Consider the following 15,610-nt stretch of genomic DNA (forward strand, 5'->3'; position numbering starts at 1 on the left):
GGGGGCAGGTACGGCACCACAGCAGGGTTCGTTATTCACCTCTGGGTGTGGCTTTCACTCAGAAGCTCTTGTAGAACCTGTTCAGGCTTGTTGAGTTACACTGACCTTCTGACACATACAATAGCACATTAGCTTAGCAACATGCTCAGTGTTTCATCCGCGTATTCAGCACTTCCTCTCACATTTAACTGTAAACTGGATCTAAAAGTACTTTGATATATTTTTTATATTTATAATTTAAGTTGCTGATATTCCTGATCATGTGACCGAGTTCCAGCATGCAGCTCATGACGGCTGTCTCATGGACTGGAATGTGGTCGCTAATATCAAGATAACGATCTTTAGCATGCTTGATGGGCTGTTAAAAAAAGGGCATATTTATTTAGTTATTAGCATTATTTTTTAATTATTGGGAGGTTTTAAACTATTTGCTTATTATTATTAAATGGAGGGAAACCCCCCCCCAAAAAAAAAGAAAAACCTGCATTTTCCCCACACATGGTAGTGAACTGAACTGAAATTAATTCGGATTTTATTTCATAAATCTCCAAACAATAAGCTATAATATTGATATATAGTTTGCAAAGTTGGGCGGCACGGTGGTGTAGTGGTTAGCGCTGTCGCATCACAGCAAGAAGGTCCAGGTTTGAGCCTTTCTGTGTGGAGTTTGCATGTTCTCCCCGTGTCCGCGTGGGTTTCCTCCGGGTGCTCCGGTTTCCCCCACAGTCCAAAGACATGCAGGTTAGGTTAATTGGTGACTCTAAATTGACCGTAGGTGTGAATGTGAGTGTGAATGGTTGTCTGTGTGTCAGCCCTGTGATGACCTGGCGACTTGTCCAGGGTGTACCCCGCCTTTCGCCCGTAGTCAGCTGGGATAGGCTCCAGCTTGCCTGTGACCCTGTAGAACAGGATAAAGCGGCTAGAGATAATGAGATGAGATGAGTTTGCAAAGTTAGTTTGCAAAACAATATAAAGTGTCACATGATTTCTGTTGTATACTGGGATGAACCCAGATTTTGTTACATTTCTGGAAAAATATCAATCAGGGGTTTGGTGATTTTTTTTCCCCCCTAACTTCGAACAGCTCATAGAATAAAAAAAAATGGAAAGAATACAACTCAACCACGGCACAGTGGGTGAGGGTAACCGTCAACATGATGCTCCCACCACCATGCTTCACAGCGTGGATGGTGTTCTCAGGGTGATGATCTGTGTTGAACCTTTTCCCCCATTTTGCAGAGTCGCAACCTATTTCTTAAATCTACAATTAGTAAATGTTCATTTAATGACAATTTTATAAAAAAATTTTTAGATTTGAACTTTTAAAAATATCGTTACCAGGGGCCTTAAACTATAGATTTAATCTCAGATAAAAACCACAGTCAGTCTTTCATATTGGTGATCCATCCTCACATGACTAATAACCAAAAATGTAGAACTGTTCCTCAAGAATTTATTGAAACTTATGGAAAAAACAAACAAACCACACACATGAACTGTTGTGATTTCTTAAATTATAAGCATGACCAATTATTAATAAAGTCAGCATTTTGTGGAACATTAAAATATGAATCTACAATCCAAAAGGCCAAAAATATTGGGACACTGGGTGAACCACAAATGAAAAATACTGGTCATTCCATTCCGTTAATTGAATACAAGGACAAGATACTGATAAACTTTATTATTTGTTGTAAACATACACTTATTCTGAATTTGAGGAAATTTGGGACGGGGCAACGAAAGACTGGGAAAGTTGTGGAATGCTCAAAAAACACACCTGTTTGGAACATTCTACAGGTAAAGAGGTTCATTGGAAAGTGGAAACTCAGTCATTCACAAGCAAAGATGAGGTGAGCTTCAGCACTTTGTGAAACCTGTGCGGACAAATAATCCAAACAGTTTAAGAACAATGTTTCTCAATGTACAATGAAAAGGAATTTATGAATTTCACCATCAACAATCCATAACATCATCAAAAGATTCAGAGAATCCAGAGAAATCTCTGCACATAAGGGGCAAGGCTGAAAACCAACTGTTGTGTCTTCCCGACTAAAGATGAAAAGGACCACCCAGATTGTTACCAGCACAAAGGTCTGTGATGGTATGGGGGTGTGTTAGTGCCCATGGCAGGGGTAACTTACACATCTATGCAGGCTGTGTTAATGCTGAAAGGTACATACAGGTTTTGGAGCAACATGCTGCCATCCAGATGACGTCTTTTTCAGAGAAGTCCCTGTTTATTCCAGCAGGACAATGCCAAGCCACATTCTGCTTGCGTTGCAACAGCGTGGCTTTGTAGTTAAAAAAAAAAAAACCCAGAGTGCAGGTGCTAAACTGGCCTGCTTGCCTCCCATTGAAAATGTGGCACATTATGAAGCACAAAATGGAGATCTGGGACTGTTGAGCAACTGAAGTTGTATAATCAAGCAAGAATGGGAAATAATTTAACTTTCAAAACTTCAATAATGAGTGTCCTCAGTTCCAAAACACTTACTGAGTGGTGTTAAAAGAAAAAGGGATAAAACACAGTGGTAAACATGTCCTTGTTCTAACTTTTTTTGGAACGCGTTGCAGGTATTGAATTCAGAATGGAGTGTATATTTGCAATAAAATTGATCAGTTTGAACATTAAACATCTTGTCTTTGTATAGTATTTATTTGAATATAGGTCAAACAGGATTTGCAAATCATTGCATTTTGTTTTTATTTACATTTTACACAGCGTCACAACTGTTTGGAATCAGGGTTGTACATGTAAAAGAAGCAACAGCTGTGAATAAAATGAAATTGCCATCATGACTACTGCATTTGGGATATAGTGTATAGTCACGTACATGTATTATAAAACATGACTGCTGTATGCAGTGATTATTATTTAAATAATGAAAAAAGTGGGATTTAAAATCTGGAATTTTCATCTTCATATCCCAAATCCTCTACATCCTCTCAGGCAGTTTGTTCAAACTTAAAAATACCCATTTTTTCATTTTTATTAAAAGCACATATTGCAAATGAGAAGAATAATTACATTTCAATGTGTTTTAAAAGACAAAAAACCCTATAGCTATGGGATGTACTGAATAATGTGACATTAACCAGTGGGAATGATGCAGCGCCGAATAATTTTATGGCTTTAAAGGTCGACTGCCTTTCAGATTTTTCAAGTGTAGGTCATAAAAAGAATTGTTCCTGACAGTCATTTTTGTTTAGTGCACCGAAAGCTACTGACTTTGAATCAGACTTCCAATTTTGCTAGGTTTTTTTTTTTAAAATAACAATTAATGAATTTAGGGCCACATGGCCCTAAATTCTCCGCTATTTTTTCCTGCTTCACCATGACCCAATTCAAGATACTACATCATGCATCACGTGGTCGGCTTTCACCGTTCGCGCAAGGCATTGTGGGATACAAATTTGAAACAGAAGAGAAAAACGGAGGACGTGAATGAAACATGAAAGACCGACTACAGTAACGGAAAGCGAGAAGAAAAGATGTATGTTGCGAAGGAAAGGAAACGCAGGACTAAACTAATAAATATCGGCAGTCAGCGAGCACCTCGGTGTGATCAGCTGTTCGTTTAGCGACAGAATGATGTAACCGTCAGTGCACGGTCAAGGTAAACCTGTGCATGCACACACACACGGACTTCCTCTGTCTGCTTGACTGCGCGAAGCAAGTGATTTCATGCATATTATTTGCTGGGGAATCTGCTCAAGTTAAATAACTTCAAAACCACAGAATGGCCTGATATTTTGTGAGATATTACAGAAACATATCACACTGACCAAATTTGAGAGGGAACCAATTTTCACCGATTTTATGAACTCAAAAGGCCGTCTAGCTTTAAAGCATTTCACAATTTTAGATACAGAGTTGAATACATTCACAGTAAAGCAGCTGTGTGATAAATCGCAGTTCTGATGCATTATAAGGCACAAAATGTTACGAATGACAAAAAAAAGCCTTCTACAGTAATGAAAGCTTCTCATTACACCTTCAAGGTGTCATAAGATGCAAATTATTACCAAAAAACATGTCCAGTACAATCAGAAGTCCAGCGATAATGAGGAAGTTTAAACATGCAATAGTTTTTACGTCAGCGTACCATCACTTTTTAGTGCAAATCAAGCCAATACAATCTGTTAACAACACACACACACACACACCTCTTTATAATACTCCACCTAAACAGTATTGTTTGAATACTGGGATTTGGTATTGTCTGGATTGCTTTTGTAGATTCTCAGCAGCACAAAGATGTAGTAAATATTATCGTTAATGCTGCCCTGAGCTCAGAAATTCACAGAGGTGCTGACATGGTTTAAAACAAACAAACAAACAAACAAACAAACAAACAAACAAACAAACAAACAAACAAACAAACTCCACCCCTCACACAAACACCGCAGTGCATCTGTTCGGATGAGTCAATTGATTTATATTTATTTTTGACAGACGTGCAACAAACAATAGTAAGAAAGCAGTGAGATGAAACTCCAAATGTGAGAAACTCTACGTAATAACAAGCAACTCCATGACCAAAATGGACGACAGTCCCACCCACTTTCCTTCTATTGGCTCAGACTTAAGGCCTCTGCATGCTCTTGTGACAAGGCTTTCGCAGACAGCTTTTCGCAGACAGTTGTAATTTATCGTTAGTTTTTTTTTCCTTTTTTATCAGACATCTAATTTTTTAGGTTTGTTTACCTGACATGTTTCGACGTACGACTGTCGTCTTCCTCAGAGTGTCACCGGATGTTATTGGTGACGCATCTTTTATCAGCTGATGTTTCCGAAGGCGTGGCCTTCCTGTCTGGATTGACAGGTCGGTCACGCCTTCTACTGTCAGTTCGTCCCCTGCAAGATGGCACTCCAGGTATGGGAGAGCATGTATGCTCCCTCATCTCGGTTGATGGTCCTCGGGCTTCGCTTACGGATCTCCATGGCCTCCCTGATCCAGCGCTGATGTTTATTATCTTCTGTGCGGATGACTCTGGCATTCCCCCAGTCCATAACATGAGTTTCCCTTTTGCAATGATCTGTTATGGCTGACTTATAATTTTCCTGTTGTGCCTTTTCTTTTATTGTTCGGGTTTGTCTTGTAGCTGTCTCCTTTTCGCACTCTTTCTTATGTTCATTTTTTCTTGTGTTGAAACTCCTTCCTGTCTCCCCAATGTAAGTTTTATTGCATAATTGGCATGGAATCTCATATATGGTGTTGCATCTGTTGTCCGGATGTATTCTATCTTTGGGATGAACCAGGATCTGACGGAGAGTTGTGTGTGGTTTGACAGGTGTGTTAATGTTGTGTTTCCTCATTGCTCTTTGAATGCGTTCCGTTATTCCTCTGATGTATGGTAATGTCACTACTCCCTTGTGTTCTTGTTTGTTGGTTTGTTTTTTCTCTTTCTTCTGTGTTTTATTGTTTTTGACCTGTTCCTCCCCTTTGGATATTGCCCATTGTGGATATTGACATGCCTTCAGTGCGTGTTGTATATGTTGTTCTTCTTGTTCTTTGTCCTGTGCATCTGTAATTATTGCTGCGCGTTCATGCAATGTTCTGACTACTGATATTTTGTGCATTATGGGGTGTTCGGAAGTCCAGTTTAAATATTGGTCGGTGTGTGTGGGTTTCCTGTGTACTTTTATTTTGATATCCCCCTCTTCTGTGTGATGTATTTTTAAGTCCGGAAAAGGTGATCAGGAAAGTGCGGATGACTCTGGTAAAAGAACGGATACGGTACACAACTGACAAACTCAAGAATATCAATAGAGAACTACATAGGGAGACGGAAACTTTCAAACGCCGGTTTCCCCAAAACAAGGAAATGGAAATAGCAATACACGGACACTTGGCAGACATACACGAGCAGGAATTCACAGAGACAAAAACCCGACAAATCCGAAAACTGGACAAACTCATCGCACAGAAAAAGAAGGCAGAACCGGAGCACGCACACATCAACGACAAATGGATTCACAACATATCAAGGTACAAACTCTCACAAGCAGAACGCAGTATATTAGCAAAAGGACTCAACTACGCTGTCACACCGAACAACATACCACACGACGAATTCATTCTGGCAACTGAATTAGCATGTGAGAAAATACAGGATCAGGGACAAAAAGCAGCACTAAGAAACGCAATAGCTGGTATATTGAAAACGGCCAAACCACCACCCAGTAACATCACCAAACAGGAAGCCAAAGCCATGAGAACGTTAGCAAAAAATAAAGATATCACAATCCTCCCAGCAGATAAAGGCAGAACAGTAGTTATCATGGACACCGAAGAATATGAATACAAAATGAGGGAATTACTCAGTGACAACGCCTTCGAGATATTAAGAAAAGACCCAACAGAAGACAAGAAAAAGAAACTAAAAGCATTACTCAAACCACTACTCGATGAAAATAAAATAGATAAACAGGCATATAATCATTTAGTACCCACAGCCAATGTCATCCCCAGGATTTACGGCACACCAAAAATACACAAACCAGGAACACCATTACGCCCCATAGTAGATAGCATTGGTTCAGTCACATACAACTTATCAAAAGCACTCACCGAAATAATTAAACCATTACTAGGACTCACAGACCAACACTGCAAAAACTCAAAACAACTGGCAGAAGAACTAAAAAACATAAAAATGCAACAAGACGAAGTTTTCATTTCACATGATGTCATATCTCTTTTCACCAGAACACCCACGGAAGCCACCATACAGGTAGGACAAGACAAATTAAAAACAGATAGGACGCTCAAGAAACATACAAACCTCACCGTACAAGACATCACTCAGCTCCTTCAATTCATCGCCACATCCACATACTTTCAGTTCAGGAACACAATTTACAGACAAAAGGAAGGGTTTGCCATGGGAGACCCACTATTAGCCATCATGTGCGGCTTTTTCATGGAAGACCTGGAGCAGAAAGCACTCACTACAATACCAGTGGAATACAGGCCAACACTCTGGAAACGTTACGTGGATGACATATTGGAAAAAGTAAAGAGGGGACACACTCAACAACTCACCGACCATCTCAATACTATAGACAATACCGGCAATATAAAATTCACACATGAAGAGGAAACGGAGCAGTCAATAGCATTTTTGGACTTAAAAATACATCACACAGAAGAGGGGGACATCAAAATAAAAGTACACAGGAAACCCACACACACCGACCAATATTTAAACTGGACTTCCGAACACCCCATAATGCACAAAATATCCGTAGTCAGAACATTACATGAACGCACAGCAATAATTACAGATGCACAGGACAAAGAACAGGAAGAACAACATATACAACATGCACTGAAGGCATGTCAATATCCACAATGGGCAATATCCAAAGGGGCGGAACAGGTCAAAAACAATAAAACACAGAAGAAAGAGAAAAAACAAACCAACAAACAAGAACACAGGGGAGTAGTGACATTACCATACATCAGAGGAATAACGGAACGCATTCAAAGAGCAATGAGGAAATACAACATTAACACACCTGTCAAACCACACACAACAATCCGTCAGATCCTGGTTCATCCCAAAGACAGAATACATCCGGACAACAGATGCAACACCATATATGAGATTCCATGCCAATTATGCAATAAAACTTATATTGGGGAGACAGGAAGGAGTTTCAACACAAGAAAAAATGAACATAAGAAAGAGTGCGAAAAGGAGACAGCTACAAGACAAACCCGAACAATAAAAGAAAAGGCACAACAGGAAAATTATAAGTCAGCCATAACAGATCATTGCAAAAGGGAAAATCATGTTATGGACTGGGGGAATGCCAGAGTCATCCGCACAGAAGATAACAAACATCAGCGCTGGATCAGGGAGGCCATGGAGATCCGTAAGCGAAGCCCGAGGACCATCAACCGAGATGAGGGAGCATACATGCTCTCCCATACCTGGAGTGACATCTTGCAGGGGACGAACTGACAGTAGAAGGCGTGACCGACCTGTCAATCCAGACAGGAAGGCCACGCCTTCGGAAACATCAGCTGATAAAAGATGCGTCACCAATAACATCCGGTGACACTCTGAGGAAGACGACAGTCGTACGTCGAAACATGTCAGGTAAACAAACCTAAAAAATTAGATGTCTGATAAAAAAGAAAAAAAAAACTAACAATATTCAATATAAGACATAATGAACGTAATCGAAAGAAAAAGGTTGTAATTTATCGTTGAGCGGGGAGTAATAGGCATGCGCGATGTTATTCACCGCTACAACGCAAGGGGGCGCGAAGTCGCAAAATCGCTAGGAGTAGTTGGTGGGTGTGGTTAGTGGAGTGTTTATCCTCCGGTTACTTATAATGACTAGAACTGGAGTCGTATAGATGTCTGTACTTCCTCGATCAACCGCTCTTCGTGCTGCTCCATCTTCGCTCGTGTTTTTAAAAATGGCGGTCGTGAAAACAAACCAAACCAGGAAAGTAGGGAAGCGGAAGTGCGTGTACAGTGGATGTAGAGTGGACCAGTCAGAGCCCTCTTGTCTGCGACGCTGTCTGCGAGGCTTCTGCGGTCACAATTTTTGGGAGGTGCGCGCAGAGCGTCTGTGAAGGGGGGGCTACACAGATGCCATCTGCGACACCGTCTGCGAGGACTGCGTTGTCAGCATAAATTGGCCTTTACAGGAAACAAAACTAACCGCGACCAGAAGCAAATCTTTCACACATCCTTTTCCCCTTCAGGGAATTCACGTCTTCATTTTTGCGTCACAGGTCCCAGGGTGGCGTACGGTAACACATTCGGAAGAAAACGCTATTTGCCCTTTTCCGCATCCATGAACTCACAGACGCCTACGATTGGCTAGTGACGATTTTGCTGTCCTGACTCCTGGCTCCAGATGGCTGTAGTATCATCAGGATTCGAACTCGTGATTCTCTGGACGCTTTTCTGATGGGAGAATTTTATTGGCTGCTTTAGCTGAGAAGGCGTACAAGTGGATTTTTCAGGTATGGCCTTCAAAAAAATTATAAAACAGCTACAGCGATCCTGTAAATATCAGCACCTCTGAATTCCAAATGTAATAATTTGTGAATTTCCATCATGTACGTTTGCTCCTAGTGAAGCTTATTGCACCACACCCGTTCCCTGAATGCTCGGAGAATAATGCACACTCGGATTAATCAACTCCCTTCAATGAGAATTATGTTGGTGGGGGGAAAAAAAAAAACACCACCAACAACAAAACAAAACAAAAGGACGTGGTTTTATTTTTAAACGAGCCATCTCGGAATTCGAAAAACAAACAAACAAACAAAAAACCTTGCTAACTTGAAACATTTTGAAATGAAGCCTATTGAGTTTTATTTTTGTTCAAAGTGCAAATTCACTTCCAGCTGATGGTGAAGTTCTGACTGAGGTTCAGACCCAACTTGTCTACACTCAACACCTAGAAAAAAAAACAGAAAAGAGAGAGAACATGTTAAGTTTAATAATGACGTTTCGCCCCATGATCACAGTTTGTCAGGACGTATGACCTGATTGGACGTGTAGCTGAACGCTGCTTCTTGTGAATTGACAGTGACGCTGCTCGGCGCAGTCTTCACGCCGTAAAAGGAAACCGTCTCCACGGTGAGGTACGTGGCCTCCACATGACTGCGTACCACCTCCGAGGTCATGGTGTTCTGGAGAAGATGAATGTAAGGATGTGAGGGATGCAGCTGAAGTACAGGATGGCTTTTGTGTGTGAGGACAACAGAATAATGATTAAACCACAGCACTGCTGCATTCTGGACTGTGATTGGTCAGAAGATGGTGGGGAATTTTCTACAACAGCAGCGTGCTCTTGACCCTGTGACGTGCGTGTTCATATGTTATGTGTTTGCGATATAATGTTGGTATGGTACCTGTTTCAGGCTGAACATGATGTAGGCATAATTGCCTGTCTCGTAGGTGTCCAGAGATTCTCCGTCATCCCAGAAGAGATCTCCGTTGGCCTGACCGTCCTCACGCACACACACCACCAGGTGCAGGGGCTGACCGCTGCTCACCCACAGTGTAGTGTTGGGTCTCTGACACACACACAGACAGAAAGGGAGAGAGAGAATATGTTTCACTCTGTCATTCATCTCGAACAGATGAACAGAAAATGAAAAACTGAATTATTGTGTTGTTTTTAAACAAAAAAATAATAAACCTAGAAATGCAGACAGTCCAATACCCAGAATCAGCACCAGTACTGATACCAGTGAAAAATGTTAGATCAGATATTGGAGAACCCGATTTCGTTATATGTTTATACTTCACACTCTTCTCATCTCATTATCTCTAGCCGCTTTATCCTGTTCTACAGGGTCACAGGCAAGCTGGAGCCTATCCCAGCTGACTATGGGCGAAAGGCGGGGTACACCCTGGACAAGTCGCCAGGTCATCACAGGGCTGACACATAGGCTACGTTTACATTAGACCATATCTGTCTCGTTTTCTTCGCGGATGCACTGTCCGTTTACATTAAACCGCCTGGAAACGCCGGGAAACGGGAATCCGCCAGCATCCACGTATTCAATCCAGATCGTGTCAGCTCCGGTGCTGTGTAAACATTCAGAATACGTGGATACGCTGTGCTGAGCTCTAGCTGGCGTCTCATTGGACAACGTCACTGTGACATCCACCTTCCTGATTCGCTGGCGTTGGTCATGTGACGCGACTGCTGAAAAACGGCGCGGACTTCCGCCTTGTATCACCTTTCATTAAAGAGTATAAAAGTATGAAAATACTGCAAATACTGATGCAAATACTGCCCATTGTGTAGTTATGATTGTCTTTAGGCTTGCCATCCTTCCACTTGCAAGTGGTAAGTGATATGCGCTGGGATCACACACACAGCGGCTCAGTCCCGAATCACAGCTTGTTCACTTCACTCGCGCGCTCTGTGAGCTGCGCAGGGCCGGAGTGCGCACCCTCCAGAGGGCACTCGCTGTTCAGGGCAGAGTGATTTGGAGCGCAGGATGCCTGCGGAGCCGAGCGTATCCGTGTATTGGTGTTGCTGTGTGCACGCGAATCGTGTATTGGTGTTGCTGTGTGCACACTAATCGTTTTAAAAACGTTAATCTGATGATCCGCTGATACGGTCTAATGTAAACATGGGCATAGACACAGACAACCATTCACATTCACACCTACGGTCAATTTAGAGTCACCAGTTAACCTAACCTGCATGTCTTTGGACTGTGGGGGAAACCGGAGCACCCGGAGGAAACCCACGCGGACACGGGGAGAACATGCAAACTCCACACAGAAAGGCCCTCACCGGCCACGGGGCTCGAACCCGGACCTTCTTGCTGTGAGGCGACAGCGCTGACCACTACACCACCGTGCCGCCCTATCATTCACACTGTATTAAATATTATTTTTTATTATATCAGAGAAACAGTTAAAGTGTGACGTGAAAAACGTTGAGGGAACAGTTTGGAACATTGGGGTCTCTGTATCAACTGAAACTCCAGCTTTCAGAATTGGAAAAAAAAAATCAATCATCTCTAATTAAACTTATAGGTTTTTTAAACATTTAAAAAGTCAAATAAATGAATAATGAATATATTAGATATAATGCAAATTTAACAAAGGAACATTGGGGCAGCAGGGGCGTGGTCAAGGGCCGGTTTGTGAATGGACAGCGAAGCCGGGGAAGGTGAGTGGCAAAGTGGAAGCACCTGCGGTGAATTAATGTGCTGTGTCTGTGTGTGCGCGCACAGCGACAGGGAGAAAAGAGCAGAGAGTGGCTGGTTCTGCCCTGGCTGAAACCGCGCCTGTGCATTGGCATACGACATTTTATTTAAAGTCCGCTGAAAAGCGCGTTTGTTTTGGTTGAAGTGTGGTTAAATAAAACCAAAAAAGGGAACCTGATCCTGTTTGCCTGTTCTTCAGCGCCCACCACTCTCAACAAAACATAACAAACGTATAAATAAATAAATGTTTTTTTTTTTCGCGGTCCGGTTTCCATCAAATCCTGCGCTCTGATTGGCTAGCGAGCGGGTCCGTATCCTACGGTACGGACCCCGGATATGGACCTCTGGCGACTCGCTCGTTCACAATAACAAACATAGTAGCATTTTTTTGTCAACATTTATCTTTTTTTTAATAAGATTTATTTATAAGATTATCAAAAATCTTATAAATTTTTGCCAGCATTTCTCAGCATAATAGCATTAATTTTACATCATGGATATCGATAACGACAGTGTTCACAGCGAAAGCGAGTTTTACTACCCTGAGGAAGAAGAAATAAAAGAAAACATTTCAGGAGAAAGCTAAAAACCGTAACTTGCTAACGCCGAGCAAAAACATGGCTGAATGACTCAATTTTGTATAAATAGGGGACTACATAGGCGGCAAAATGTCGTTTTTTTTTTTTCCTGCCGTGGAAGTGCACTTGTATACCGAGGAGGAAGCAATTTGCATTACAGCCGTGAATGAGGATTCAAAATGGCGGCTCGGCTCGGTTTTCCCTTTCGGGCGCTCTCGTTTTCTGTTAGAATTTGGTAAAGAAAAAAAAAATTTATTTACCAGCTTAAGGTCGGTCCGTATGGTGAAATACCGTGACCTCGGCCTTGAATAATGACCTCGGCCCAGAGGGCCTCGCTCAGTACTTTCAAGACCTCGGTCACAGTGTTTCACAATACGGACCTCTCAGCTGGTAAATAACATATATATGTATGAACTGGGGTGGCACGGTGGTGTAGTGGTTAGCGCTGTTGCCTCACAGCAAGAAGGTCCAGGTTCGAGCCCCGTGGCCGGCGAGGGCCTTTCTGTGTGGAGTTTGCATGTTCTCCCCGTGTCCGCGTGGGTTTCCTCCGGGTGCTCCGGTTTCCCCCACAGTCCAAAGACATGCAGGTTAGGTTAACTGGTGACTCTAAATTGAGCGTAGGTGTGAATGTGAGTGTGAATGGTTGTCTGTGTCTATGTGTCAGCCCTGTGATGACCTGGCGACTTGTCCAGGGTGTACCCCGCCTTTCGCCCGTAGTCAGCTGGGACAGGCTCCAGCTTGCCTGCGACCCTGTAGAACAGGATAAAGCGGCTAGAGATAATGAGATGAGATGTATGAACTGTATATTTCCAATTAATACCCATTATAAAGCATTGTATCTTGTTGATTTCTTGAAATGCTCTTCATTTTAAAATGTCTCGATATAAAGTAATATCAAATAAACCACTTCTACAATATACAGCAAATAAAGTTAGAACTTTATCTCAGACACAAACAGCCGTTAGAGAGGTGTGTAGAGTCACACTGAGTACCTGTGTGGGGATGATGGATCCTTCACGGAGATGTAGATTAATTTTGTCCAGAGGAGCATGAAACTTTATCTTTTCACCTTTACTGACTAGTGAGTCACCCTGGACAATCACACACACACACACACACACACACACAGTTTATTCCTTAGATCAGAAATCATTCTAATGAATGAATTATGGCAGAGCAATAAATGAATAAATAAACGTTCTTACTGTGTAAAAATCGTACCAGAGCCCCTCAGGCATGTAGCCAACCACAAAATCCACACCGGGCTCCAGAACAGGTGTCACCAACAAACTCTTCCCCAACAGGAACTGTTTATCGATCGTATACGTCTTTGCATCTGTAGGGAACCTGAAACATAACGGACATGTTCGTCAATAAGCAGCACAGTTTACATGGATTACAGGTTACAGTGGTGCTTGAAAGTTTGTGAACCCTTTAGAATTTTCTAGATTTCTGCATAAATAAATATGCCCGAAAACAACATCAGATTTTCACACAAGTCCTAAAAATAGATAGAGGGCAATTCCAGCGTTATGGACGTGACACTTGAACTCAAAATGGCAACAAATGACCCAGTGCATGTTTTATTGTCTCCCAGTATTTAAACAGGTGTTGCATATTTTAAGGCTGTACCATACTGGAGAAGTGATAGAACAAGAACAATTCCCATAGTACATTTAGGGCATGCCAGAAAATGCCAATAAAAGATGCGTTATGGATGTGACAGAAAAAGTATCACTTTTCTTGGGTGACTGTACATTTTTATCAAACTCTGTGAAATCGTAAACCTAATGTCGAAATGGAGATATCCATTTGATAGAGGGGTCCAAGGTGAATATTAAAAAAATCTTTGTTTAAAATATTTTGTATTTCATGCAGAGTTTCGGAAGGAAAAGTCAGCGTTATGGATGTGACGAAATTCCGTTACGGATGTGACGCGTCTGAAATAGACATGGCATATGTTTAGAAAATCAGCAATTTAACCACCATAACCCTTTGAAAAACTCTCTAAATATCAGCTAAAACTATCAAAGTTCTTAAATAATATTTAGGATGGCTATTGTTTTGCTGTTTTGTGGATTTTAGCATACATTTCTGTGGCTTGTGGCAATAATATAGAATTGTACATGATCAAAGTTGATTTTAGCTTGGGTTTTACATTATAAGAAAGAAAGACTGACAGTGACATATTAGGTTGGTTACAAATTGGTTCAACTTATTCACATCTGTAAAATACAGGCCTAGGTGAGATCTCTGGGAGTGGTTTTGATGTATTACATGTTGCTTTATTTTTGCATGGTGAGGATGACATTTACATGGAATTGCCCTAAAGAGAACCCAGTTAAACAAATGAGACAAAAATATTATACTTGGTCATTTATTTATTGAGGAAAATGATTAAAAAAAAAAAGTATGTGAACCTCTAGGATTAGCAGTTAATTTGAAGGTGAAATTAGAGTCAGGTGTTTTCAATCAGTGGGATGACAATCAGGTGTGAGTGGGCACCCTGTTTTATTTAAAGAACAGGGATCTATCAAAGTCTGATCTTCACAACACATGTTTGTGGAAGTGTATCATGGCAAGAACAAAGGAGATTTCTGAGGACCTCAGAAAAAGCATTGTTGATGCTCATCAGGCTGGAAAAGGTTACAAAACCATCTCTAAAGAGTTTGGACTCCACCAATCCACAGTCAGACAGATTGTGTACAAATGGAGGAAATTCAAGACCATTGTTACCCTCCCCAGGAGTGGTCGACCAACAAAGATCACTCCAAGAGCAAGGCGTGTAATAGTCGGCGAGGTCACAGAGGACCCCAGGGTAACTTCTAAGCAACTGAAGGCCTCTCTCACATTGGCTAATGTTAATGCTCATGAGTCCACCATCAGGAGAACACTGAACAACAATGGTGTGCATGGCAGGGCTGCAAGGAGAAAGCCACCGCTCTCCAAAAAGAACATTGCTGCTCGTCTGCAGTTTGCTAAAGATCACAAAGACAAGCCAGAAGGCTATTGGAAAAATGTTTTGTGGACGGATGAGACCAAAATAGAACTTTTTGGTTTAAATGAGAAGCGTTATGTTTGGAGAAAGGAAAACACTGCATTCCAGCATCAGAACCTTATCCCATCTGTGAAACATGGTGGTGGTAGTATCATGGTTTGGGCCTGTTTTGCTGCATCTGGGCCAGAACGGCTTGCCATCATTGATGGAACAATGAATTCTGAATTATACCAGCGAATTCTAAAGGAAAATGTCAGGATATCTGTCCATGAACTGAATCTCAAGAGAAGGTGGGTCATGCAGCAAGACAACGACCCGAA

General features: G+C 41.7%; 1 protein-coding gene across 1 annotated transcript in view; it reads right to left on the reverse strand.

The window, feature by feature from the left end:
- Positions 1-8,432: 8,432 nt before the first annotated feature.
- Positions 8,433-15,610, reverse strand: part of gaa2 (alpha glucosidase 2) — a 63,415-nt gene continuing 56,237 nt past the window's right edge. Inside the window, exons 16-20 of the mRNA XM_060898573.1 lie at positions 13,498-13,639; positions 13,285-13,383; positions 9,894-10,058; positions 9,525-9,671; positions 8,433-9,436 (exon numbers count right to left, since the gene is read on the reverse strand). Of these exons, the coding sequence (XP_060754556.1) occupies positions 9,374-9,436; positions 9,525-9,671; positions 9,894-10,058; positions 13,285-13,383; positions 13,498-13,639 (616 nt within the window). The 3' untranslated portion in view covers positions 8,433-9,373. The remainder of the gene's footprint in view (positions 9,437-9,524; positions 9,672-9,893; positions 10,059-13,284; positions 13,384-13,497; positions 13,640-15,610) is intronic.

The sequence above is a fragment of the Neoarius graeffei genome, chromosome 18, assembly GCF_027579695.1.
Source record: "Neoarius graeffei isolate fNeoGra1 chromosome 18, fNeoGra1.pri, whole genome shotgun sequence".
NCBI classification, from domain to species: domain Eukaryota; kingdom Metazoa; phylum Chordata; class Actinopteri; order Siluriformes; family Ariidae; genus Neoarius; species Neoarius graeffei.